Here is a 26,978-nt window from a genome sequence, read left to right on the forward strand (position 1 = left end):
TAACAACAACAGTAGAATTAAAAACAACAGGTTAAAATTTCTTTAGAATCAAAACCTATTTTTATTAAATAAAGTAATTTCTATTTTAAATAATAAATAACTTAGAAATTTATCACTAATGAATGATTTACAATTATTAAATATGTATTTAAAATAAAATTACAAATCTAATAAATTTATTATACATATTATTTGTAATAGATGAATGAATACACTAATATGACTATTAAGCATAATAATTTATCTTTAGAAACTACAACATTTTTAATTATTTATCTCGTAGAAAAACTACATTTAAAAAATATTTCATATTTCTTAAAAAAATATAAAAGACAATATGGCACATAATATTTACAAGTTAAAACTATTAGTGCTATTTATTAATAGTGTACAAGTATATACAAACACTATATAATACAAATATAAAATGAAGTATTACATTATAAACCTTTAATTTTTTATGCAACAAGTAAAAGATATATGCGATAAAGATTCCCAATTTAAAACTATTTCTTTAAATCAATGTAAAATAATTATTTTTACAATTTCAAATTCTCATATTTCTTACAGGAGTTTTATAGGAGAAAAAACTATTTTTCTTTACCCCATTCTTCAGAAACATACCTTAACAAATCTGTAAGATTTTCAAATTCGGTTCTACTCTGAGGAGGATTATTTTTTGGTATCTTTGGTAAAATATTTCCAACCTTTAATCGAAACTCTTGAGCCGTTGTAGCTCCAGAAAGCTTCCAAATCCCATAAAAAAGTATACCACAACCACCAATTGCCCATACAGAACCCCAGAATAAAGCTCTTGTAGCAAGAGCTGCGCCAGATTCATGAAGACCTTTCGCTCCTGTAAGTCCGATATCAAAATTTTTACTATCTTTTTTCTTAACTGATGACAACGCATTGAAGAAACCACTTATTAAAGATATCCCTGCTATCCCAGTTAAGAACAATGTTTCTGAAACAGAAATTGATAAGATGATATGTATTAATTTAATTTCTTTGCAATGAATAAATAATAACCATTCAGTATATAAAGTATTTTGTAAAAGTCCAAGTGTATAGTATAAAAATTCAAATATTGAAGATTGATTTTATAATAAGCAAAATCAGTACTCTGTCTGAATCATGAAAGACTATACCAGTGTACCATTTTAGGGTTATGTAACATATTTTGTTAATATTCAATAAATATACATTATACATGTAATGATATAAATTAAAAATTGACTGAAGTTTGAACTTGTAGTCATTAAACTAAACTTAAATTTGTTCCATGTTATTTTATTAAATTAAAAAACTAGTACAAGTTAAAATAAAAGACTAATATAAGTTTTGCATTTCTTGTGTAAATTTAATAATCATGGTATAATAAAAATGAGATGTTTAAGTAAAAAAAAGAAAAAAACAGTACTTTGAATTGTATTCAATTTTAAATTATTTCAATTTAGAAAGCAGTATATATACGTCTAAATTTTCAAATAAACAAAATATACCATAAAATTTATTTTCTTTCTTCTCCTTTTGGTCCATGTTCACTGTTTATATTATATTATATTTTATTTATTATTGTGACACATTATACTATTGAAATAGCATAATAAATAAAGATTTTTAGTGAAAATTTACAGAAGATTCTAATAAGACAAGACACAGAATCGGCAGTATTGTCTCTATCGGTTATTCCATAAACTATGATTTTTAACATGTAACCTTGATCGATTGGGCAAAATCTTTATACATGTATCTTATGAGTCAAAGAATTACGAGAATAAAATTATAAAAATTCATATACTAATCCGTTTAATTAATTCTTTTGCAAATGGAAATTTGATAAAACTAACCTCTTTGTAATGTAACTAGGAAAACAAATTTTGTCGATTTGAAAGCCAAATGTTTAAATTATCCAGAAATCAAATTAAAGTTAACTTACAGCATTGACTAAAGAAAGAATAAACCGGACATAAAATAGGAATTTGTGTCTCAGAGTCTGAAATACCGATCAGAAAAAAAATCACTGAAAAATCTACTCTTAAGCACAGACGAGGTTCATATACTTCGTCTATAATTGACAGCGTGTGAAATTGCGTTAAAATTTCTCTAGTTATTTCGCTGCGGAAAATTTAACTTTCTTATCTAACGATTTGCAATTTATGGAAGTTTCTTTAAAGATGTTCCTTTCGGGTTAAATAAACTTTTCTGTCAATTTTTAGTAGGGAGTTCCATTTGTATAAAATTTGAAATTAAAGGAGAAATGATGGAAGGTAGTGTAACAAGAAATATGTAAAATATTTTATAGTCGGCAACGAATTTCAATCTGTTCTTAGCAATAATTTAATACAAATGTTTTATGTCAAAATTTATTGATATTATATTTACTTTGTTTCTAAATAAACAATATTGAATAATCTACATTATAATATTTTATTAAGTTACAGCTATGTGTTTTTATATGTTGATAAATTATATTAATACACATTCATACTTGTTTCAGAAGAATTGAAGGATAGTATTGATAAACTAGTTGAAGAACTACGGTTCTTGGTAAAATCTGAGAAAAAAATTGAGGATATCAACCAAGTGTTAGATTCTATTGTTAATGTTAGCAAAACTTCTATTGAAGGTATTAATTGTTTGAAATTTGAATTTATATTTGAAAAACATTCATATATAAGAATCTATCAATTACCATAAATTGTAACATCAAATCAGTTTTATTTTAACTAATAAAAGATATATATGATATATTTTTATGATTTATGATCTACTTTTATTAATAGATGAATTTTAATTTTCAGAGGGTACTGAGTTTACTATAGATGATGTTTTTTTAACTTTACTGTGCCATGAATCTAAAGAAATTATTGCAAAGACTGCAAAAGCAATTGCTGAAATTGCAAAAAGTGAAAAAGGAAGAGAAAAATGCACTAGCACAGATTTGGTAAATGCATTATTAGATCTGTTGAAAGAAGATCATATTGATGTATTGACACAGACTTCCAGAGCTTTGGGGAATATTTGTTATGAGAATGGTAGGGAGCTTTAATCCCTAATGATCCAAATTTTGTTCATGTATGTAGTTAACGTTAAAATTAATATTACTATTGCTAGAAACTTTTAACTACAGTAATATGTTTAGTTCTTAATTTTTCAAAAATTCAAACGATTGGTATAATATTTTTATTGCAATCATTTAACAATAAAGATATATATAAAGAAGAGGGAAAACCAATGATATAGGTATTGTTTAGAAACAATTACTTCGTTTAAATTAATGTATTATAATATAAAGTATTATTGTAATAATATATAAATTTCATTAAAAAAATTATTATAGAAAATGGTAAAAAGTTTGTTGAGGACAAAAATGGATTGATATCGATTCTGGCAGTATTGGAAAAAAGTATTACATTGAAAGATGTAGAAGGTGTACCATTTCTTCGCAATGTTGCTGCAGGACTTTTGCTAAACTTTCTTGACCAACCATCTCTTCATATAGAGGTATAATATTTTTGCTATTTTTCTTGTTTCGTATATCATTCTAAAAAATATTTTTTTTTCTCTGTCAGGCATTGAAACAAGAAGTAGTACCAATTATCTGTAGTATTTTAGAAATCGATGGAAGTACAGGTGGAGAGGCTGCAATGCATTCTCTTTTGATACTAGGAATATTAAATGATGCTAATATAATATTTTTAGACGAAAGGCTTACACAAATTTTAGTAAATATTTTGTCCACTTATACGTCATCAGAACTTTCTGAAACGTGTTTAGAACTTCTTCATGGGCAAGCAGAAGATGGTACCATTATAATCCTAAAAATACAAAATAAATATTTCAACTGCCTAAATATTATTTCTGTAATACTAATAAATTTTTTATATCATTAATTTAATTATCTGCAATACTCACTTGAAATATTAGCTAGTATTAATTTATATTAATATTTCAGAGAATGCAAAGTTGCTTCTTGCCAAAGCAGGTGTTTGTGAATTATTGTTAAAATTATTGGAAAAGCATAGTCCATATTGTACAGATGAAGAAACAAGATCTGTGTTGAAGATTGCTTGTAATTTAATTATTCTTATATTAATTGGAGGTATTATTAACAAAAAAAGAAAAGTAATAAATATTCAATTGCATTTTATAAGTAATATATGTAATGTTATGTTTCAGATGATAGTATGAACTATCTATACGATCAGAGTAATGGTATTGCATATAAAAAACTAGTTGAGTGGCTTGAAAGCGAAGATAAAGATTTACAAATTACAGCTGTACTGGCAATGGGCAATTTTGCACGTACAGATACTCACTGCAAACTCATGGTTGCACAAGGTGTTCACCGTAATCTTCTGAAACTACTTCAAAAAAATAATACAGACGTCGCTGATATAAGATCTCAACATGCATTACTCAGCGCTTTGAGAAATCTTGTTATTCCTGCGGATAATAAACCTGTAATATTAAAAGATGGATTAATAGATGTCTTATACTCTATGTTGAATGTTTCATCTTATTCAGTTGTATTTAAACTACTGGGCACTTTAAGGATTGTCATTGATGGTCAAAGTACGCTGATAGCAATTTTTTCTTGAAAATTGTTTTAAATATATAGAGAAAATGTATATCTATTGATATAATATAAAGAAAATTTGATCACATTAACGAGTAAAATATTTATGATTATAGGCGAAGCGGCCATTGAGTTAGGAAAAAGAGATGGTTTAATGAAAAAGGTTGTCAATTGGTGCGAAGTTGAGGAACATCCTGGAGTTCAGGGCGAAGCAAATCGTTTAATTGCTTGGTTGATTAATAATAGCAGGTTATTTAATTTTAATAAATTGTATTGCACGTGTTATATGTATATATAATTGTTAATATTTGTGTTTTTTATCATTAGAAATAAAGAAATAGCATTTTTGGCAATGGAGCATGGAGCTGTGAAATGTCTAATTAAAATGTTAACAGCACCACATATTTTAATGCTAAATGAAGCTTTAATCAGCTTGATGATATTGACTGCAACTTCCTTGGTTGAATGTGAGAGTCTTCTTGTCAAGGATGATATAGGAGAGAAACTTTGCAAACTCTTTAGTACTTCAAATAATTTAGAAGTATCAATTTTGCATAATGTTTTAAGTCTGGTAGATAATATTCTTAAATCAGGTATTATTGAAATTTAATTATACAATTGCAGAAATAAAGAATTGAGGAAATTATGCTAAAATTAAGTTTGTTAAATTTAAATTTCAGATGCCTTAAAAGAACATCTGCGGAAAACTGATTTAATAACATTATGTCAAGAAACAAATTTAATCAAAGAAGAACCAAAACTTTATGAGAAATTGGAAAAAATTCGTGAAAAAATTGTATAATGTATAAGTATCAGGGAAAAAGCAGAATTTGGAAACTTATAATTATAAATATATATGAGACAAACAAACATCTAAAATATAAAACATTTTTTAATTAAATGAAAATAATTCTTCCTATTCTTGTCTAATGATCAAAATGATGCCAATATAACATCAATATACATTACAGTTTATACGCATAATGAAATTATCATCAAAAAATCATACAATATAATAATTTTTAACATTTTTCAGTTTTAATATTTTTCTGATTGTACATTTTTCTGTTATAGATGTACTTCCCGCATACATATACGTGTAAAATTATTTTGTATTAAAAGTCATAGTTCTCAAACATTTGACGTGTATATGTAATATATACATATGATGTAGAAAATTAGTTTAAAATTACTTCTCAAAATTAACTTTACTATTTGTTGTAATGTGAAGAATATTCATCGGTATCTCAACTTGTTTATTAAACAACTAACATAAAGATTACTAATTATTTAGTACATGTATCTATGTATAATTATTTTTTATTTAATCTAAATGTGATCATTTTCTTATAAAAAAAAAGGAAACAGATATTATAAATTTTTGAACATGTGTACCAATGTAAGTACATAGGTTTAAGAAACTGACCAAATAATATATTTTATGTAATTAATTAATAATAAATTTACAGATTATAATTTCTGATAACTATACTGTAATCTTCATTGTTTTTTTAAAGATAATGTTATTACACGATTTGAGATTTTTCATTTACCTTATTTTTTTTTTAAGCAACAGTGAACAAGATAATAGAGCTTGTAATTACTTTTTCTGAAAAATAAACTTTTTTCTGTAAAAAATCAGAAGATACGTTGGTCTCGTTATGTTTGAATGGATATGCGTACCCGTGTATGTATGTGTATACTTATCTGTTTTAGGATCAAATTTTCAGCAATAGTTTTTTACAGTGAAAAGAACACGGACAAACGATTTGACTGGTATTTTTAGCACTGTATGCTTCGTAGATTACCGGTGACCCGTGGTATTTGTTATAAGTAAAACTTCTATTGAAAAATCCGATATGAAAAACAGTTTTTAAGTTCGTATTTGTTATAAATAGAACTTTTATTGAAATATCCGATACGAGGAACGATTTTTGACTTGTTAACAATTCATAATTATTTTCTAAAGAATTTGCACGTGAAATAAAATACAAAAATGTGAAAAAATGAGATTTCTTAGCGTATTTCTAAAAAGTATTTCTCTATGTTTTATAATTATTACTTAAATAAATTTTAATTGGACTATTTAATAAAACAAATAATTAAGTGACAATCTTGTGTATATATATATATATATATATATATATATGTAAATCTGTATGACTGTAAATCATCAGTCAACATTTCTACGTATTAATTAAAATTAATGTATGTAAATTTATCGTTTGGTTGTAGGCAAGGCTGCAGAACTTTGTATCCTGTACTTCTAATTTCCGGAATGGTCACGCTCGTGCACGAGCATGGGTAAATGGGTTGCGAACTTTCGTAATGCCGGGAATGACAAAGTGGCAAAGTTTCACTCTATCAACCCTCCGGCAGATGGTGCTTTGCAACCTGTTCCCAGGTGAACGTTCGTGGTGCGCATGCGCATCGACCTATCGCTTTGGTTGAGCGGTGCTTGAGCCTGACTGTCAGTAGTGGTGCGGCGGCCACATCGAGGGTTGGTGTTTCGTACTCTCCCAGGCAACGAGACCGGTAAGCGCCTTTTTATCCTCTTTCAGATCTTCGGTTCGTCCTGCAACCGCTTCGATTGTACGCTCTCATCACGCGTCCTCTGATTTTTCTTTCGTCATTCACGTCTTACGGTTTGAAACTGCAATAAAACGTTGAAACTTTGGCGGGATGAGGATGCTGCGTGCGCGTGATTATTATTTTTGAGAGATTCGGGATTGCTCTTTTCTTTTTTTTTTTTTTTTTGGGCACCCTTGGCTCGATAAACACCCCCCACCCGCCATTTTGACTCGTCCTTACCGATCGATAGGAAGGAGATAATCGGTGGTATTACCGACACGCTGATTATTTCCTCGCCGCGACGAATTACAAAAAAAGAAAAGAAAAAAAGTAATTATTATCGTTCATCGATGGACAGGTGGCGCTTGGGTTTTTTCCTCGTAAGGTTGTTGTGTCGTTTCTCTGTTACTCTTTCGCGTTCTTACCTAACGACGAAATTTGAATGCGACGGTTTTCGTGTCCCGCTTCGGTTGTTCGGTTTTTTTTCAAGTTCGTCGATCAGCGAGAGTTTCAAAAGTATGTGAGTACAAAATGAGTAAATAATTTTCTGATAAACTTTGAGAATGTTAAGCAACTTGATACGTTGAATATTTGAATTTTGTATGGCAATTCTGACAGTTTCTAGTAGCTGTAGTAGTTTCTACTTTAAAATTACACGCCAGTGTAATTCCAAATGTAAACGCAAGTGTTTAAAACGTTATACGCGATTATTTTTCTTAAATTCTGCTCCCACCCGTTTGTTTGTTCAAACTGTTTTTTGAAATGGGAGATTTACTTGTCGATGTAATTTTCTTTTCTCTTTTTTTTATTGATAGCCACAAATATTAAACGTATACAAGTATAAAACTGCATTTTATTGTAACATTGCTAATTTTTATTTTTGTAATTATACTTGTAATTATATTATAAGATTAACATTTGTAGGATTTTTTATATAACAAATATTTCGTTGCAAATACAATATACATATTCTTTTTTACTAAACGAGGGAAGGATCATTCTTATTACTATAATTGCAAAAAGATGCAGTACGAATTTATTTGTTGCTAAAATAAATAACTATAAGGCTATAGTTATAGACTGTAAAAAGATTGATGTATAACAATGATTGAAGCCAATATTGGCAACGCAATTTTTATTTTTATTGAGGACATAAAAGCATTACAATACGATACAAGATATATCGTTCAAAATATATACCTATGTATGTATTTTCTACCGATACGTACGTATATAGCGCAATAGAAATTCGACGAGATTTATGTTATACGTGCTTGTTCTGTGACTTTATGGATTTAATACGTTTCCCCCGTGTTTGTTTTTATGCTCATCTATTTGATATCCGAGTAAGTACTTCGTCCAATTTATTCTCGAAACTTTTCTGCTTTTTCTTGCCTTTTTTTTTCTTTTTTATTCGGTATTTATCGAAGAGGAAAATGAGAATCTTTTGAAATTATCTAGATAACTCGAGCGATTATTTAATCAACCATTCGTGCGAATATTTGAGAATATCGAGCGTAATTTCTCACGGATTTGCGTACACTTTTAAACTTTTCTCGTTAGTTCGAGCCTTCAATCGGAAAAAAAACCTCTCAAATTACCTCTAAAGCATAGATAAAACGTAACGTGATTCATTCGTACGGTCACAGTGTTGTAAAAGGGGATAGTGTACAAGAGTACAAGGGAAATTGGATAGTTTATAATCAGACGCGTTTTGAAACAAACACGGTTGAAACTTCATCTTTTAAGAACGCTTGGTGAACAGGTTGACGATTTTTTTCAAACAAGTACAACTATCTCAAGAGGATCTAAAACCGTGATTCTCAACGTGGGTGCTCACGCTCCACAGGGGTCCAATTCGGGAATGAGTTATTAGTGAATTTTTTGTCTTTTCACCTTGAAGATGAAGAGTTCAAATGGTATTTTGAATTTGTTAGGCATTTTCATTTTATTTCATGACAATTCAAATGATCGAAATGTCACATGGAAAAAGCTTCCATTAAAATTTATTTTACATTCTCTTTTGTAAACTTTATTTGCTGTTTATCACATTGCTTCATTTTATCATTTTCTTTTAACAATTTCTTAGCGACTTTTTCGAGGTATTGTTCTTTCGTTCTTTCATAGATGTCAGATTCTTTGGAAGCTTGTTTAGAGTTAATGGCCTATTAGGCTTTTTGAATAGTAAGAATTATGTATTTGTCACAAAGATTAGGGCATCAGGATTTTAGAGATGTTTAGGCCAAAAAAACTGATCTAAAAACTGTGGAGTTACACACATTGGTACATTCTGTACATCGTGCACACTTGAATTGTAAAAGAGACTAGGATTTATTCCCCCTCCGTAAACGTGTTTAGTAACCATGTTCCGCGGACTTTCGTCGAAAGTCTTTGCTCGTCATTGGAAACTGTCAACCCGGTAATCCAGCCGTCCAACTTTCGACGGTAGTGGGAATCGACGTGCCATAAACTCGTTTCAAACTGCTCCGTCTTAAAGCGGCAGCTAAGGACGAGGGCGGCGTTGGCTGGCGGTAATGAAGCAGTGAAGTGCTTTTCCTCAGCCCTGAAAAGACATTTATCACGTTCTAGATGTTCGTCTAGCCGTTTCGTGCTTGCATTCATGCTCCCTTGTGTAACAATGGTTCTACGTACTCGGTATATCTATCAGAAAGTGAGCGACGAAGGAAAATTTGCAACAAAGCTCTGCCTCTAGCTCAGAATTATATCAGAACACGTATGTAGGTTAAAGCGAGAGATTTCGTAAAAATTTGCGGATTGAGGGTTCATCGTGGCGTTAAATGGAACAGAAATTCGTTTCGTTTTAACCTCTTGCGCGTCGAGAATTTTTTGTCCCAAAATTGTAATATTTTCTCAGTTTTAAGCGTGTTTAAGTAAAACAAAATAGGGAAAACAAATAATAAATTTATTATTACTTCACAATAATTTCTATCCAGTGATCACACCGACGAGTTCAAAAAGAAAGCGACGAATTATTGTATACGGTTTGGTCACTCGTTATGGTCCGCAATCAGTTGCATCCAGTGACATCATACGATTTTTAAAAAGAAAGCGACGAATTATTGTATACGGTTCGGTCACTCGTTATGGTCCGCAATCAAGTTGCCAGCGCAAGTGGTTAAAAGCCACGTTCCCAAGAGGACTTGAAGTAGAAAATTGGTCTACAAAGTATAATTTTCTTTTCGAGCCGTTTATCTGTTTCCTCAAATATCTTTTTTTCTAATATGAACCAAAAAAAGAAACGTGAAATTGTTCGTAAAATTACGTAACTCGCCACTCGAGAAAGTTTTCGAATCGCACAGACTCAGCTGTACATCGTGTTCCCATGTTTTTCAAACAAGAAGAGAAAGAAGAAGAAAAAAAGTAGGGGAAAAAGGTAAAAGAAAAGATTTTACGTTTATTCGCCTTTAGCTGCCTTTAGTAGCGTGGAATTCAGTTGGCGACACTTTCAGAAGATCTCGGCCGCGTCACGTCGTTTCTCTCGCCTTGGTTTTATCTAGCTTTTCTATTGAATATTTGATAAAGAAAAAGGCTCAGTGTGTGTGTGTGTGTGTGTGTGTGTGTGTGTGTGTGTGTGTGTACGTATTTGTATATTTCGTGAGAAATGATTCTATTCAGCGTTGGCAAGCGTCAAAGCGCGACGCTTCGGTGTAGTTTGAAAAAGTGCCTCGACACGATCCGTTTGCTGGCGAACAAAGGCGACGAACGGTCGAATAGAGAGGCCAGAAGAGAATTGAGATGAAATTTCCGCGGGAATTTCGACGAAACGAGAAGTCTGTCGAAAGGGAATGAAAAGGTAGTCAGAGTGGCGTGTTCCTCTTTCGATTTTCGATTTTAGAAGCTTTCACGCCTGATGCAACTTACTTTTGCAGGAGTTGCGCGAAGTTACTCGATGGAGGAAGGAGTTTTGTTGTTTGAGACTGTTTCTTGAAAGTAGTGGGTGTGAAATAATGTTTTCTTTCGTTCTTTTTTTTTTTTTTTCTGACAGACTCAACATTCCTCAATCTCTCGGTCTGTTTAAACGGCAGTAGTAGCAAAAGTCGTTAAATCTTTCGAAGTTAAAAAAATATTTGTTGAAAGCCACAGTGAGAGTGAAATCACAGGAATTCCGAAACTTCTATTATTTTATTAATTTTCGCCACACAGTGTCTTTTAGCCCTGTCTCCAAAGTTTCGCAATTTCCTCTCACTTTTTTCGCTCTCCAAGTCGCTCGTAATTAGAAGCGTCACTCGAATTTCTGAAAATTCCCGCTCTCCGTGGAACTTCCGGGCGAATTTTTATCGCGCGAGAAATATTTCATCCGAAAATAAAAACAGAGGTGAAAAACGTTCCCCTCGATGTGTGCTCGTTGCTTCAAAAACGTGCCACTTTAGGTCGAAAAATGAAGTTTTATCGTTTGAGAAGATGGAGCTTTTGAAAGGAAATCGAGCTTGGAAATTTGTCGTGTGCGTGCATCAGCCTTAAATCAGCCTTATATCTAACAGATATTGTTCGAAAACAAAGATTTCACGCGCAACAATTTAATACAGAATCGTTCGAAGTTGTTGAATCTGCTTGTCTCTGTGCGCTATATATTGCGCACACATACGTACATGTACGTGCATCTTGGTTTCTGGTTTCTCGGGTCAAAAGTTCAGAGGTTCACCGGGAGCTTGCATGTGTTGCAACTGGTGAATTAGTAGCAGTTGTTGCAACTATAAATACAGATAGCAAGAAAAATGCTTTAAGCTTTTATTATTCCATACTGATTCCTCTGCTTTCTTTTCCTTCTCGATACGTGTTTTATAATTCACAGTGATGAAATATACAGTTAAACTCTCTATTTGACGATCATTTGTGTGTCATTATGTTATATATTTTACTTTATATTTTATTGTTGTGTCAGATTCTGAGAAGAGAAAAAACAAACGAATCAATTTTATTAAACTATCCATAATAAAAATCAAAGAATTATCTATTAATATTAGGAACACGTAATTGATCGATATTCTTTTAATTTTAATCAATTGATATTATCAGTAACGTTAATTTTGTCCCTCGTGAGTTAACCCTTTCACACTCGTTGATCCTAAAGTATATTAATTAATGAAACGATAAATAAACGATATATGTGCTTTTTTTTTACTTTTTTATTAATAATTCAGACCTCTTTCCCAAACAGTTAATAAATATTTCGATTGTACTTTTCATTCGACGTATTTCTCGTTTGTTCATTTATTAAAAAACAGATTATTTCCCCGAAACGTTTTCGCGTTTCAATTAACAAATACCTCGCTGTCCTTTGGCAGATTTATTTTTGATTCAGCTCGATCGTTAAAAACAGATTATCCTCGTTTCTCGAACGTTTAATACTGTTAAATGTTCTTTCGCAGTACTTTTTTTTTTCGTATTTTTTCTTTATCGTTTGTTCGTTCGCTTTCAACTAACGAACAGATTGTCATTGTTTTTTTTATTTAATGGAGAATGTTTCTTCAAGCTGTCTGTAGATACCTTACGATAATAATTACGACTGTACATTATTTACCTGAATTATTCGAAATCCCGAATGCCGAAGTTAGAAAGGCAAGATCTTGCTTGATGTTGTTTCACGGAGACAGATTGTAGCAATACGAAATTTCCATTATCCTAAGCGATTTTCCTAGAATAACTACCAATTAATTTAAATGCCATTCCACCGATTAATTCAAATGCCAGTCCAACTTAATTCTCATCCAATCATCTTCCATATCTGAAGATTTAACCGCTTGCGCTGGGCAACTGATTGCGGACCATAACGAGTGACCAAACCGTATACAATAATTCGTCGCTTTCTTTTTGAAAATCGTCGGTATGATATCACTATTTTGGATAGAAACTATTTTGAAGTAATAGTAAATTTATTATTTGTTTTGCCCGAGTTATACATAAATATACTTAAAACTGAGAAAATATTGCAATTTCCGGAGAAAAAATTCTCGACGTGCGTGGCATGTGTTGTATACGGTTTGGTCACTTGTTATGGTCCGCAATCAGTTGCCAGCGCAAGAGGTTAATATAGGTAAACGAAGAAATTCGTTTCCTGTTAGGAAAGGCCTATTTTTTTCTAAAATCAATCCAAAGCCCCCTGTCTGTTTTTTATAAATTTCACATCCCCTTCCATTTTTTCTTTTTTTTTCATAAAATCAATCTAAAGCCCCTTTCTATTTTTATAAAATTAATCTAAGGTGAAAAGTAATTAGAGTTTCTTTTCATCAGAGTTCCTTCGTTAACGAGAGGGGTTTTCTCAGGGGTGAGATGCGAGCGTGTCGTCATGGAAATCATGTTTTTCGCAAAAACATCGTATATCGATTGTAACTGTTGCCCCGTTGCCATCGAAAAATATTCATTCCTCGAATTCCAGAAAGGAGTTGAATTCCTTTTAGCTTCCTTTTCGCCGATGGAAGGAATTTCAATCGTTTCAGCACCGCGAAATCTACGGAGGTGCAAAAATTCTCCTTTAATTGGAACACGACGGAGTGCGAGAGTAATTTTAATTTCTTTTCAGCAAAGAATTCTCTTTGTTCAATTTCTCTTTAGCTGACAAAATTTTCTTTGCTCAATCGCAAGAAACAAACAAAGAATCTTAGAAATCAGGGAAAAGAATCTCTTTAGAGAAATCTTGGAATCTTAATTTTTCGTCATTTTCGTTCCGGTATAATTTTCTTTCACGAACGATGAATTTTCTTTTATTATCAAAAACAACGATGTAATCGAATGATATTTGTAAATTATTAAAAATCTCGTGATCTATTAATACGTTAGGCAGTAATCTGTTTACCAGATTAAAAATAACCTCCGCACTGTTAAAGCGTCTTTAGATATTGTTCGAAACTCTGTTGGTTTCTCTTCAACTAGCTCTCTCCCTCGGATCGGTACTCCTCTCTTTCGTTTCGAATTCATATTTAAGATCCCTCTTATATATCCCGTCTCTTGGCTCTTGATCCATTTCCACCGTTTCAGTACGTGGAGTCTGGCCTCCACGCCCATTTCACGAGGGATCAGTTCCATCCCCCTCAGTTTTAATAGATTTCCAATCTCGTGAAATTTTCCAAAGAACCCGACTCAGTCGGACGTTCCGCCCGTATTTGAGATCACTTTTTGTTGCTGGATATGAGGGGGTTCGTCCCTAGGACTCGTGCCGTTTCCAGGGAGAATACTAAGTCAACAATTTAGCGGAATAGGTTTCTTTCTTTCGAGCGTCGTGAAAGCAGTGATTATGCAGAGTCATATTTTTATTGATCTTGCGTGCGTATACTCACTCTCGAAAGTCTTAACAATCTTCGGCGGGGAGTATAGGGTGGAAAAAAAAAATTTATCACAAATGAATACTACATCTTCGATTTGATGGAAATACACGTAAAGAACCTGTTGCAAAATTGATCTTGATTCAAGATTAAAAATTTTTTTTTTTCTTTGCATTGTATTCTACTTGTATCACGAAGGTAAAACATTTCCAAGAAACCACAGGTCGCAACTTGGTAGTTCTCTTGAAAAATGGTAGAAAAGTTTCTTAGTCGTTTAATATCGCGCGCGTGCTAACAGCGACTTTATAATTCTAGATTAAATTTCACTGACATTTGATTTATCGTAGTTGAAGTGGCGTCAGTGTGAATCTAAATAATCAAATAACAAAGCTAACTGTTAACATTATTTGAAATATAAACATTTGAACGAAATATAAACCACGCGTCTAAAAATTATAAAGTCGCTGTTAGAACGCACGCATCCGCTGTGCTTTTTGCTATTTTGCAAGAGAATTGCTAGATTGCGACCTATGGTTCTTTGAAAAAATTTTTACCGTCGTGACGAGTAGAATACAATGCAAGAAAAAAAAAAAGAACGTTCCGACCTTAAAATTAAATTTTGCGGCAGATTCTTTGTTTGTATTTCCATCAAATCGAAGAATTCATCTACGATAAAATCTACGGATAAGCTTTTTTCTCTTTCCATCCTGTGCATCTTTCTGTCAGAACCTCTCCCTTCAGTATCTGAACAAACGTTCGTACATTTCAATTCAGATATATCGAAAGTGTCAAATCCCTCGAAGCTTTTATTTCATCTGAATTTCGCAACTCTCTTATTCCAACTGAATTTTGTAACTCTCAGTCGTTCGGGTATTGAAATTTTTCTCTGCGCGTTGTTTGAAAGGATTCGTACGTATCTCTTTCATTTCCACGAGCGAAACGTGAAAGACAGGCGCGCAGACGATGGAAAATAAATATATACCTTGGCGTATCACATAAACGATGTCCCGTGTTCACGGAGTTCAGCAAATATTTTTCATACATCTCTCCGTTATCTCGAAATTTCCCGCGGACGTCTCACGGACGTACGCGTAAACGTTTCAATGTTGAAATTTTCATACGTATTTTATCGTGACACAGTGATCGTGGCAGTGACTAATAAATTATTTTCCCCGCTGCGTGTTCGGAACGCTTGAAATGCCTTAATGTAAAGAAGTTTTCTCAAAAAAGGATCAGAAGGTACCAGAATAATCGACCAGAAATTTCAAATTGGTAATAATTATAATAATAATTATAATTATAATAATAATTATTATTATATTATTATGTTATAATAATATTATTATTATTATATTATTATGTTATAATAATAATAATAATATTATATTATTATATAATAATTATAGTTATAAATTTGTAATTTACTCCAGAATTATATTTATTTAATTAACGAGTAATTTAATCCATAAGCTGCGTTTCTATTTAGCGTTTCTATCTTTCCTTTCTCCTTTTTTCTCCAAACCACGGTTCGTGAAAAATTATAAATATGCATAAAAGTCCTCAGTCGAGTCTGAACGAGCCTGATGGAGAACTTTTGAGCGATGGTCTGCCCGTAATTTATATACGAGATGTTTTATGATTCTTACTTAACTACACGCTATCAATATGATTGCGCTATGTATCAGATCCCGTACATTGTAACCATATATCACAGGCTGCTTGTGCATCGACCATAGATATCGGTGTAATTTCCATTTAACGACGTCCGCGACGTGAAAGATACGCCGTCGTTATTTCAAAGTTGAAGAGTGCATATATCTCGATGATCGTGCTGCAATGGAGGTGGATAACAGATGAGCAGGCTTTCTACTGTAAAATGTGAAAAGCTGTGTGTAATTATTGAAAATACGGCGTGACACGTAAGAAACGTCCCCCGAGGAATTACATTAAGGAGCAAAACTGAACACACTGTACGACATTTTAACAAAAGTAATTTTTTATTCAATATTTGCGTGTACAAAGGAAACAAAATACTTGGTATTATCTACAATCTTCTGGCTTTTCAAAACAAATTTAACATTTGTGATGTTATTATTATTTCACGGTGCAAAACCGACTGTATGAAAAAAAGAAAAAATTGTATGAAGCGAAATAATAATGATATCACGGATGTCCCTTTTGTATTCTTCATGCAATTATTGATACATAACGGTTCGGTCACTCGTTACGGTCCGCAATTAGTTGCCAGCGCAAGTGGTTAATTTCTTGCGCTAGAATGACGTGTCACGCACGTTTTTTGTCCCAAAATTGCAAGTATTTTCTCAGTTTTAAGTATATTTAAACGTAACCCAGACAAAACAAATAATAAATTTATTACTTCTCAGTAATTTCTATCCAGTGATATACCGACGAGTTCAAAAAGAAAGTGACAAATTATTGTGTACGGTTCGGTCGCTCGTTATGGTCCGCAATCAGTTGCCCAGCGCAACAGGGTTAATTAAGTTTCACGCACAAAAACATAATCTTTGCAATCCAGTGGGTTTAATTCGCGAACGATGACGGTCGAAAATTTCAGATTAATAGATTTACCCCCCCATCCTCCCTGCGCTCGATTATCAGCGGATTACGGTCGATTTCAATTTAAATCGAAATTCAAGATACGCTGGGAGTGCTTTGGGGGGGGGGGGGAGAGATTTTATCGCGAGTCATGGTATTCCGCGCCGCGATAATATAGTAGCAGGTCAGCTTTATTGACGTTAAGTGCACTATACGTAAGCTCGGCTGCAATCTGACGCAGAAAACCAGGCTCTTTAGCCTTAGCAACGAATTCCTTGCGTTATCGATTGTACCTTGAAATTAGCCTTTGTCCTGCACGACGCGTCACGACGAAGCCACTAAGTAATTAAGCGAAATTACTCGGCTGGCCGCGAAGTGCGTGCCGCGACAACAATAAAAAGAGAAAAAAATGTGTATCGCGCGAAGGACCTTCGTATCGTATGTGGGAGACGCGTGTTATAAGAAGAGGCTGCATTCCTATGCAACGTGTGTTTATTTCTGCTGTCTAAGAGTGAAACCTTGACTCTGGCTGATTCTTGAACTGGATAGAAACGAGTTGGGGAAAGCAGGATAAAACTGGACACCATGGTTTTTCTAAAACGTAGGAGCTTCGATACGATCAACTGAATTATAATATTGGGTATAATATTCGGCTCGAAGGGTTTCATTTGTTTTCCGCGAGTGAAGTGGTTTTCACATTCAGGAATCCATTCGTGTTCTAATATTTGTAATATAAGACACAGTTCTTTTCCTATAGATTATTTTGACCTTTCTGTCTCGCACCAAAGTATAAATCTTTTGTCAATAATTTCTATCCAGTGATATCGTACCGACGAGTTCAAAAAGTCACTACAGCTTCAATCTTTAATATAATATATAAAAACACATATAATAAACAAAATATACAACAATATATAATAAAAAAAAAACACACTAAATGTCAATGTATTTAACTAGAATATAGGTATATTATATTAGGTATATTAGGCATAGGTTATAACATATTATATATTATAGCATAACATGTTATAATAAGTAAAATTATATATTTAAGTAAAACAAAATAGGCAAAGCAAATGATAAATTTATTACTTATCATTTCTATCCAGTGATATCGTACCGACGAGTTCAAAAAGAAAGCGACGAATTGTTGTATACGGTTTGGTCACTCGTTATGGTCCGCGCAAGGGGTCAAAAAGTTCGCTCCGATCAATCCATATGAAGCGGCGTATATGAAGCGACGACACGCGAAAGCTAATAAACGGGCGTATTCTTCGTCTCTAACTGTTTTTCAATGGGGTGACCGCGCGCGCATTTTCACGGAGAGGAGATTTGCACGTACAAATGAAATATAAACGATCGAGCCCAGTGGCTGGAACGGAGCGAACAGAAGGGACGTTGTCGAAGCATTTCACTGGCAATTCACCGCCGGATCGTTCGGCCGTCCGCTTTCGTTCTCTTTTTCCAACTCGTCCGATCGATCGGCCATCGGTTTTATTTTTATTTGCTCATTCCAATTATTGAAATCGAGGCCGTTTTCGTCGTCGGCCGGAATTTGTTGCCGGATACCAATCAACCCGAGTTGACAACGTTAATTAGTTTCTCCAACTCCAGGAACTAATCTGTTTCGAAACCTTTCGTTTCTTTTTCTCCGTCTCGTTCGTTTTTCTGCTCCCTTTTTTTTGCCGCAAGGAGAGTTTGTTTCTGCAAGCGAACATTCCGCTTTCCCGCGAGTCGAAAACGGGTCATCTCATTTAAAAATCAAGATCCAACTGTATAACTATGGACGCCATTTTGAGTGTAGATGAGGTAATTCTCGAGACAAATTATCGTAGAATATTCCCATAACCGTTAAGTTTAAGACCAATGTGGTTTAATACTTTTTTACTTGGAATTTAATATTCTTTCTATTTACGATGAAAAAAATATATGGTCTAATTAAAACAAAAAAAAAAGCTATAAACGTATAAAATCGAAATTTATCGATTGAAGTACATATTTTGAAACTTGGATACTTAACTTGGATACTTTACTCTTAAAGAAATGTATCGTCATTTGAGACTCTATTTTGTGTTTCTTAAATCTCTCCCCGATGTATCTCGAAAGAGAGAGAGAGAGAGAAGGAGAAGAAATGAAGTGGGAAGAAGAACAATGACTCTGGCTAAAAGTAGTATTGTATCAAGTTTTCTTTAGTTCTCCTCAGTTCTTTTTACTCCTTCTTCGTAGTGTTACATTTTTTCATTTTTCTTTTTCCCTAGTCGACACACTTTTTCGTTTACATCTGACTCTTTCAATTTCTTTCGTCGTTGTCTTCTCATAATTTTTATAATTATCACGTAAATTTATAATTAACATTTCATAAATTTCTTTATTTTATGAAAATATTCTTATTTATTTTATGAAAATTTCTTTACTTTTTGTTCGCTCTTTCTTTTTTTTTTTTTTTTTTTTTTTCGATAACTTCCATCGGAATCTTCCCTCGGAATCCGATGATACTCGTTTCACCAGAAAGCAGAACCTGCGTTTTGAACAATCTTCGCGCGGTCGATTACAAAAATATTTATTGCTTTCGAGTATTTATAGTTCCCAACTGCGGATACATTCCGTTTATAATCAACTGCGTTAGAAAAAACACACTCGGTGCTACGAAGTAGTAGATATCAGGGAATCGAGATTTTCGTTTCATTCACCTACGTTTGTCTGTTTTTTCAGTGCTTCAGTATCGTTCAGTATCGTTAATTATTGAAACAACAGCGAAATTCAAACAGTTTTTTTTTTTTTTTTTTTTTTGTAAAACTGTCGCGAAGCGTAGAGAATTCTTCCTCCAGCGAGTCTCCGCAATCGATGGACCTGATTATAAACGGATCAATTTAACCTGGAATAATTGCTCTCCCGGAGCTGCTCGTTAACCAAATTCCCTAGCAATCTTTCGTCAGCACCCTCGAGCATAATAGACTGCCGGTCTCGTCTGACCTGGATTTCCGATTGCACCGTCACTCGTGTAATCTCTTGTACTCCGTGGACACCCTGGTATCCCCTGTCCACATCTCAATTATGTCGCCGGTAATCATGCTAATGTTTGACCGATCAGGCTATCGATCCTGACACGTCGTTAATATCGTATTTAAGATTCGGTGATATTAATATTTAGCATTGATTAATCGAACGTTCGAACGTTTTGTTGCAGTATTATTGTGGAATAAGTAAGTATGTGCAAAGACTAGAATCAAGTTAAAAAAAAGTTCCGTTTCAGGTGTAGTTTATATATAGTATTTGATAATATTTGAATTGAATATGATATTATATTATAATTATATTAAATTAAATTAAATAAATTTAATTATATTATATTATATTATATTATAATTATATTAAATAAAATAAAATAAATTTAATTATATTATATTAAATTATAATATATTTGAATACATATATAATATTTTATACATAATATTTGATGATATTTGAATTCACTGGTTGACCTCTGCGAAGAGAATTTTCAAACTTATGAAATTCCAAATTTATGAAAATAGCTTTACGCTTTGTGAGATGTTGAATATTACCTGACTGATGAAATTGATCAACTTGATAATAATAAATTATTGTTATTATTATTATACGTACAATCAATCTTTAATGCGAATACACGTGTGTGTATATATATATACACGTATTCATACACATTTATACACGTATTCATATTAAAGATATATAAATACGTATTTAAATACATCACGTGGCTGCGATGAATAGTTAAATCGTAGGTAACATCTTTAGCCGTGACAAAGTTTCTTGTTAAGGACTAAATTATCCCCTAACCACGCCGTAAGCACGTTTCTAAAGTGATTAGTGTGGGTTGGCATGCGGCAAACAGTGAAATAAGGAGAGGAGTGTTCACAGTTCTGTCTTGTTCTTCTTGAGGAATAATACTGGAAATTTTTTCTTTTTTTCCCTCTTTCTTTCCTTTTGTGAAACTTTTTCAAAAATAAATGTCGATTTGATGAATATGTTTCCACCTTTGTTTAAATAACTTAAATAAGTCGCGTGACTGTTATTTTAGATATTTACATATATTTTTCCTTCAGTTCAGGAATTTTTGTTACAATTTTTCGAGAATTCGATGTTTAATGTAGATTTTCTAATGAATTATTATTCAGGGAATTCCACGAATGTAAATTCAGTGTGCGATAATATTGATGTTATTATTATACAGATCTGTGCTGGCAACGTGAACAAAGAGAAAAATGTGTGCAGTGTATAGGGTACAAGAGTTTAAAGTTTAAAAATCAAACAATTAATGTTGAAATGTTGAAGCGAATATAATCTGTTAATAAGTTAATAAGCCGACGGTAATGTGCTATAATTCTATTGATCTTTGATTCAAGATTCAATAGAAGTTGCTACAATAAAAACTTTGTTATTCCTCATTCAAAAACTCTCTGGTACTTTTTACATAATACTCTCGTATCATCTCAAGTTCACTTTTGTATTAAAATTCTATGCTAAGTTGCTTCACTTTTCTGTTACAGAGTCACCAACAAGACCAAAAAAGGAAAAACATGGGTTCAAAGCGTAATTAATAAGCAAGAAAGTCGAGAGAAGAAAAGGAAGATGAATATAACATTCGCTATTTGACCAGGACCATCAATCAGCAATACAAATTCAGTACAAAGATAAAATAAGGAAGAAAGAAACAAAATCTAAAGGCAAATCAAAGAAGAAGAAAAAAGAAAAAATGAACGAAGTGAAAAAATTCACGGAATGAAGTTTTAAACTTAAAGAGAGCAGAACCAAGAGAAGAAGAAAAGAAAAAAAAGAAACCGAGTCGAAAAAAATCGCTTCCAAGGCAAGTACAATAAAGGGATAAAAAAAGAAGAGAGGTGAAATAAGGAACGAACTTTGCGAGGACAATCTAGAACAAAGTTACCTAATTAAATAAGAAATCAACGGTACATTAATTATTAAATCGAATTCATTATACGTATTTCTATTGACGACTGAGAGTATATATGTATATATGCATCTATATATATTATATATTGAAGGTTAATACACAAGAGATTATTATTATTAATCGCTGTTGTTAAGAGATATTTGATGTTTTAAGATATTATCGATGCAAAAATTACTACCGAGAGAAATAAAGCAAAATATTTTGATTTTGTCCAATTAATATTAATTTGATAAGCAAAAAAAAAAAAAAAAAAAGACGAATTACTATACGAGATAAACGAATTAACGAGAGACTATATATATAAAAATATTGAAAGCAGAATGGAATGATTATACGATAAAATAAGAGGAAGAAAACAATCAGTTTATGGAGAGACGATATTATAACTGTATTCGAGAAATTATATGTAGATGTTGAAGATATATTATTGTATAGTTGTGTGGTATCCATAGGATCCATATTTAAAGAGACTATCGAACAGAATTAAGTTTATTTTAAATTGTTATTACTGAATGTAAAGGAAAAGAAATATTTCCGAGAGAAAGAGGAAACGTCGAAAGAAGGAAGAATATCGAAGAATAGAGGTGATTATCAAGTGCCAAATATTTAATATACATAACACAGTATTACACATATTTTATTGTTTATTTTAATGTCTCTTTATTTTACTGTTTATTATACATATTATATTGTAGATTTTAAGATTTGGTTGTGTTATTTTTTAAATTATTTGCGATCTGATACCATTTTACTGATTATTTTGATTTTTGGTTTGATCGAGGTATAATAATTTTTTAAAGTGAAAGGTATTTCTTTCCAAGTCTATATAATTTTTCACTGAATGAAAAATTTGTGTTGAAGCAAAGTTTATGGATAAAATGGATCAGCACGTAATTGTCATTAATAGTAGTTACTCCAATATTTTTTAAAAGCAAAACTACGACATTATTTGTCTCCCAGTGAGGACTTTTTTAAGATGAAAAAAATTCCTTTCCACTTGTAAATTGGGATCTACTATTTAAAATTTAGCATGGCATTTTTCAAAAATTTTCATCATTGCGTCAGCGGTTTCATTATGCAGAATGTTTCTTCGACATTTAAATTAAATGTCTGAGTTGAGAAAGATTTTCTTTTGAAACTGTCAGGATCGCGGCACCTCCCTGAAGCACCACCCTACTTTTTCTTCACTTAACGATTTAATCATTTAATCTCTTTGGATCAGTCTGAGCTTCAGAACATCTTCGCGAGAAGGAGGAGGAGAATGTTGCTCTGAATTGCGAGACTAAGACGTCAAGGCATCAAGATGAATCTGGAAGTGGAACTTATCGCGGGGGTGATTATGGGCGGACCGCCCCCTAAAAATCTGCCAGCGCCGAGGCTCATTAAAATCTTCATCGCTGGAGAACCGAATGGTCTTATCTTCTAATCACATACTTTTATCGATATTCTGACTTGTTCTGTGTCCGGTGTCTTTTAAGTGACACATTTTCTTTTTTCCTTTAAATAGATCATTTTTAAACATTTGCCTAATGAACGAAAGAATTTTTGTTACGTATTCAATTACTTATGGCAATATTAATCTTTGAAGAATAAAATTTGCCAATTTTTCTCTCGATAAAATCGGCTGAAAGAATTTTATTGAAATTATAAGATTATAACAGCAAAAAAATGTGTCATTTAAAAAAAAAAAAATACGTTTATTTATAACACGTGTAATGCCATATTTAACCTATTAGGCGCCCAGATGTGACTCTAATGAACATTTCTTAGCGTCTGTAATTAAACGTGACCGTGATTGTAATTATAATATTTCAATATATATTTATTTCATTCTAGGTGTCTAATGGGTTAAAATAACGTAAAATGCTTCGTTTGTTAATTTATGAAATCGTGCCGATCTATGTCCACGTACACATTTGTTTGTCTGTGAATTGATGTGACCAATTTATTAATTATCCTCTCTCAGTTCGTGTGATCGTCCTTTTTACATGCCTGTTTAGTTGTCGATTTTCGTTCACAATTGTTTGTTGAACTTGTTCGTTTAAAGGAGCCATGTAAAGCCTCGGTAAGATTTCAATTTAGTTTTTCAACATTATTGTCTCGAATTTGTCGTTCACTTGCTGGATTTGATGTGTTGTACATTTGCACATCCATTTGAAACCCATACGGTGTACGTAGCGCCTCAACTGCTTGCGTTTTAGACGACGAATGCGTTTCTCTGTCTACATACACGTTATTTCTTTTCGATGTATTTGTCACGAATGTTCAATGTATATACTATACTATACATATAGTGAAAGAGAAGAGTTTGAAAGTGAGTATATATGCCACGTACAGTGATTTGCAAAAGCAACTTCGATCGAGCAGATTCACGTCAATTCTCTGTCGAGAAATTTCGGAGGGCACGAAAGATTATAATTTTTTCACTTAACGACACTTTGCGTTATAGTTTTAAGAGGAAAGGAGTATGACGACACGATATAATACTACGAAATTAATACGTGAAAGAACGAGTGGACTTCGAGAAGACTTTTGCACAACGCTGTATATTTTGCTCGCATGAACTGGTGAAGGCAACGAGGGGAAATTAATGAACTTTGTTAATCGTTCAATAAAGCAGTTTGTTCCATTCACTCGTTTGTTTGTCTATGTGTAAAATTCTCCATTTTCCCTGCCAGTGCTTTCATTCGATGTCCCCACGCCCACTTTGTTGTTATTTTATTTCATTGCACTGTTGCATCGTCGTTTTTCTTTTTTTTTTTTTTGGAATTTTCGTTCAGCTCATCAACGATCTTTATTTTTAGAACGTGTCGTTGCGATCAGCATGGATATCCGTGGAGAACTGTGGAGAAGTTTGGTTTTGCGCAAAATTGCTCCAATAAACGAGGATACTTGCTTAAAGAGTTACCGTCGCGGAGTTTCTGATCTGTCGAAATGATTAAACTTTTATATTTCGAGAGAATTAAGAAGCGAGAGAAATTACATCCTCCAAGAAGTAAATAATGTTACGTTTATCCGTCGCAGCGATTTTTAACGTTACTGTTTTTATGGAGTTACAAAGTTATTTTTTAAAATCACATCTCTTTCCAAATCTTTTTTCACAGAAACATAAAATGAATGCAAAACCAGCCGAAAGCGGGAATAAAATTCGAGAAAAATAGAATTCTCATCAAGTGAACATCAATGAACTTCAAGATTTTTAGAGAAGATAAATTTTCCAAGATATTTTCTCTATTTTTTTTTTTTATGTTAATTTATTAGTTAAATTTTTCGTTGACTTCTATTTGTAGCAGTAGAAGATTGTGCAGATATTTATCGGTGTTTAATCAATATTTATTGTACATGTTCTCTCCCCTCCCTTTGGGTCACGGCGTTATAACGTTTTTTGTTTGTTTCTAATATTTGCAGAATTTATAGAGGAAAGGAAGCAATTATTGGAGCTTGTCGGGCCTGAGCTGCAATCGATTTACGACGACATGGGGATCGAGGTATGAAAAAATGTGGAATTTTCTTAATGAATTTCGTTTATGCCGCGTTAAACAAAAATTTAATTTAATCAACGTTCCTGTTTATTTACTTTCTTCGCCTCGTTTCTCTCTCAAGGAGTAGTTTAACCCATCCGCTACTAAGTAAATTCATTCCTCCTTTAGAAACATAAATTTTCCATTTCTTTTTTTTCTTTTTTTTTATTGAGAATAATATCTACGAATCTCTTTGTACAAATCATCGTGATTTGGATTGTTCCAAAGTGAAATGAAATTAAAATTGAAATTAAAATCTTTCATCCGCACTTGGTTCGAAAGAACTGATTGATGAGAAATAAAAACACCGCAGGTTCTATTGATGGATATGCAATACGCAACGAATGCGAACCCCGACAAAAATCCATACTTAGCTGAACATTTCCTCGACGAAATACACGCTGCTTATCGACACTCGAGGGGCTGTTTCTTACTAGTAAGTTTATATTTATCCTGGAATTTGCAAATTTTAGAAAAATCAACAGGGAACCAATCCGAACGAATTCCTTTGGGAAATAAATAAATATTTATCTGAAGCAACGCGGCCAAGGCTACAATATTTTCTTAACTTTAAAGTTACTGATCGGCGAGGAGTACAACGTTGGCTGGGTACCAACGAAGCTCACTTCCGGAACGTACGAACTGCTTTCGAGTCACTGCGACAGCATGGAAGAGTACTATGAACTACGCGACGATGATGATTGCTATGTCCTAAAGGTTGACAAGTGAGTGGTTACGTTTTATTATGCCGTTGCATGGAAATAATAATGGAAATGGGAAAAGGCGTGAGCAAGGATAATAAAAACGAGCTGCTGCTTTTATTATGTCTGACCTACAATCTCCATGTCCCCGTCTCTATTATAATTTTCTTCTTTTCTCTTTTTTTTTCTCATTTTCTTCCTTTTCTCCTTTCTTTTCTTTAATTCTTCTCTTCGACGTTGGCACGCTCTTTCATTTCTCTCAAAAGTTTTTATATACAGCGATACACGTATATCCATATACATTTGATCAAACAAAAACTTTCTGAAATTCGTGAAAAGTTACGTGCTCCGGGGTAAAATAAATACTGAGTTATAAATATTTATGGACTTATTTGCATATATAAAGGAGCAAGGAAATGACGTGCGAATGCGTGCACGGAACGAGGTCGTTTAAATTTAAATTTCGCGTTTAATTGTTTTTATCAAGAACGGTATTGATCACGGCGATTTATCTCATCAGCACCAAATTTCTAACTATAAATTGCGCAATCCTTCCACGGGTTTTCTCTCGTTCTGGCTAATTTTTTTTCCCCCCTCATCCAATTCATTTTATCCTCTTTCTCTCTTTTAATAGGCTTCCTGTCTTCCCTTTGTCAACCTAGCTTTGTCACGTCTCTATACAAGATTTCCCTGTCACCTTGAATATCCTTTTTCATCCGTTCCAATTGTTCTTTTCCTCCTTTTTTCCTTCTTTCTTTCTTTTTTTTTTTTTTTACCGCCTTGTTACCGAGTGTAACTCATTCTCCCGGG

At 32.7% G+C, this 26,978-nt stretch overlaps 3 protein-coding genes across 9 annotated transcripts in view; 2 read left to right on the top strand and 1 right to left on the bottom strand.

Moving 5' to 3' along the window:
* Positions 1 to 350: 350 nt before the first annotated feature.
* LOC122536522 (transmembrane protein 242) lies at positions 351 to 2,080 on the bottom strand. 2 transcript variants are annotated; one of them, XM_043668948.1, is made up of 3 exons: positions 1,943 to 2,080; positions 1,506 to 1,547; positions 351 to 967 (listed from the first exon to the last, which is right to left on the bottom strand). In XM_043668948.1, the coding sequence occupies exons 2-3, from the start codon at positions 1,540 to 1,542 to the stop codon at positions 591 to 593; spliced, it is 414 nt and encodes a 137-aa protein (XP_043524883.1). In that variant the 5' UTR covers positions 1,543 to 1,547; positions 1,943 to 2,080; the 3' UTR covers positions 351 to 590. The 2 variants fall into 2 exon arrangements, with proteins under 2 accessions (XP_043524883.1, XP_043524882.1); XM_043668947.1 differs by having other exon boundaries at positions 1,934 to 2,034.
* LOC122536521 (rap1 GTPase-GDP dissociation stimulator 1-B) lies at positions 2,080 to 6,071 on the top strand. Of its 2 annotated transcripts, none has more exons than XM_043668945.1 (10): positions 2,080 to 2,273; positions 2,504 to 2,632; positions 2,808 to 3,041; positions 3,347 to 3,510; positions 3,579 to 3,810; positions 3,962 to 4,108; positions 4,186 to 4,581; positions 4,702 to 4,834; positions 4,913 to 5,178; positions 5,266 to 6,071. In XM_043668945.1, the coding sequence occupies exons 1-10, from the start codon at positions 2,264 to 2,266 to the stop codon at positions 5,385 to 5,387; spliced, it is 1,833 nt and encodes a 610-aa protein (XP_043524880.1). In that variant the 5' UTR covers positions 2,080 to 2,263; the 3' UTR covers positions 5,388 to 6,071. The 2 variants fall into 2 exon arrangements, with proteins under 2 accessions (XP_043524880.1, XP_043524881.1); XM_043668946.1 differs by having other exon boundaries at positions 2,507 to 2,632.
* An 809-nt stretch (positions 6,072 to 6,880) lies between these two features.
* Positions 6,881 to 26,978, top strand: part of LOC122536491 (NACHT domain- and WD repeat-containing protein 1) — a 29,626-nt gene continuing 9,528 nt past the window's right edge. The window contains exons 1-7 of one of the 5 annotated variants that reach the window (XM_043668892.1): positions 11,511 to 11,521; positions 20,235 to 20,238; positions 21,522 to 22,530; positions 23,169 to 23,358; positions 25,355 to 25,434; positions 25,781 to 25,903; positions 26,044 to 26,192. In XM_043668892.1, the coding sequence (XP_043524827.1) occupies positions 23,250 to 23,358; positions 25,355 to 25,434; positions 25,781 to 25,903; positions 26,044 to 26,192 (461 nt within the window). In that variant the 5' untranslated portion in view covers positions 11,511 to 11,521; positions 20,235 to 20,238; positions 21,522 to 22,530; positions 23,169 to 23,249. Of the gene's footprint in view, positions 7,121 to 7,566; positions 7,677 to 11,510; positions 11,522 to 20,234; positions 20,239 to 21,161; positions 21,435 to 21,521; positions 22,531 to 23,168; positions 23,359 to 25,354; positions 25,435 to 25,780; positions 25,904 to 26,043; positions 26,193 to 26,978 lie in introns of those variants that run through there. The other 4 variants (XM_043668891.1, XM_043668893.1, XM_043668894.1 and 1 more) reach the window with 4 other exon arrangements.

Source organism: Frieseomelitta varia, unplaced genomic scaffold (assembly GCF_011392965.1).
Source record: "Frieseomelitta varia isolate USP_RPSP 00005682 unplaced genomic scaffold, Fvar_1.2 scaffold_842, whole genome shotgun sequence".
Taxonomy (NCBI): Eukaryota; Metazoa; Arthropoda; class Insecta; order Hymenoptera; family Apidae; genus Frieseomelitta; species Frieseomelitta varia.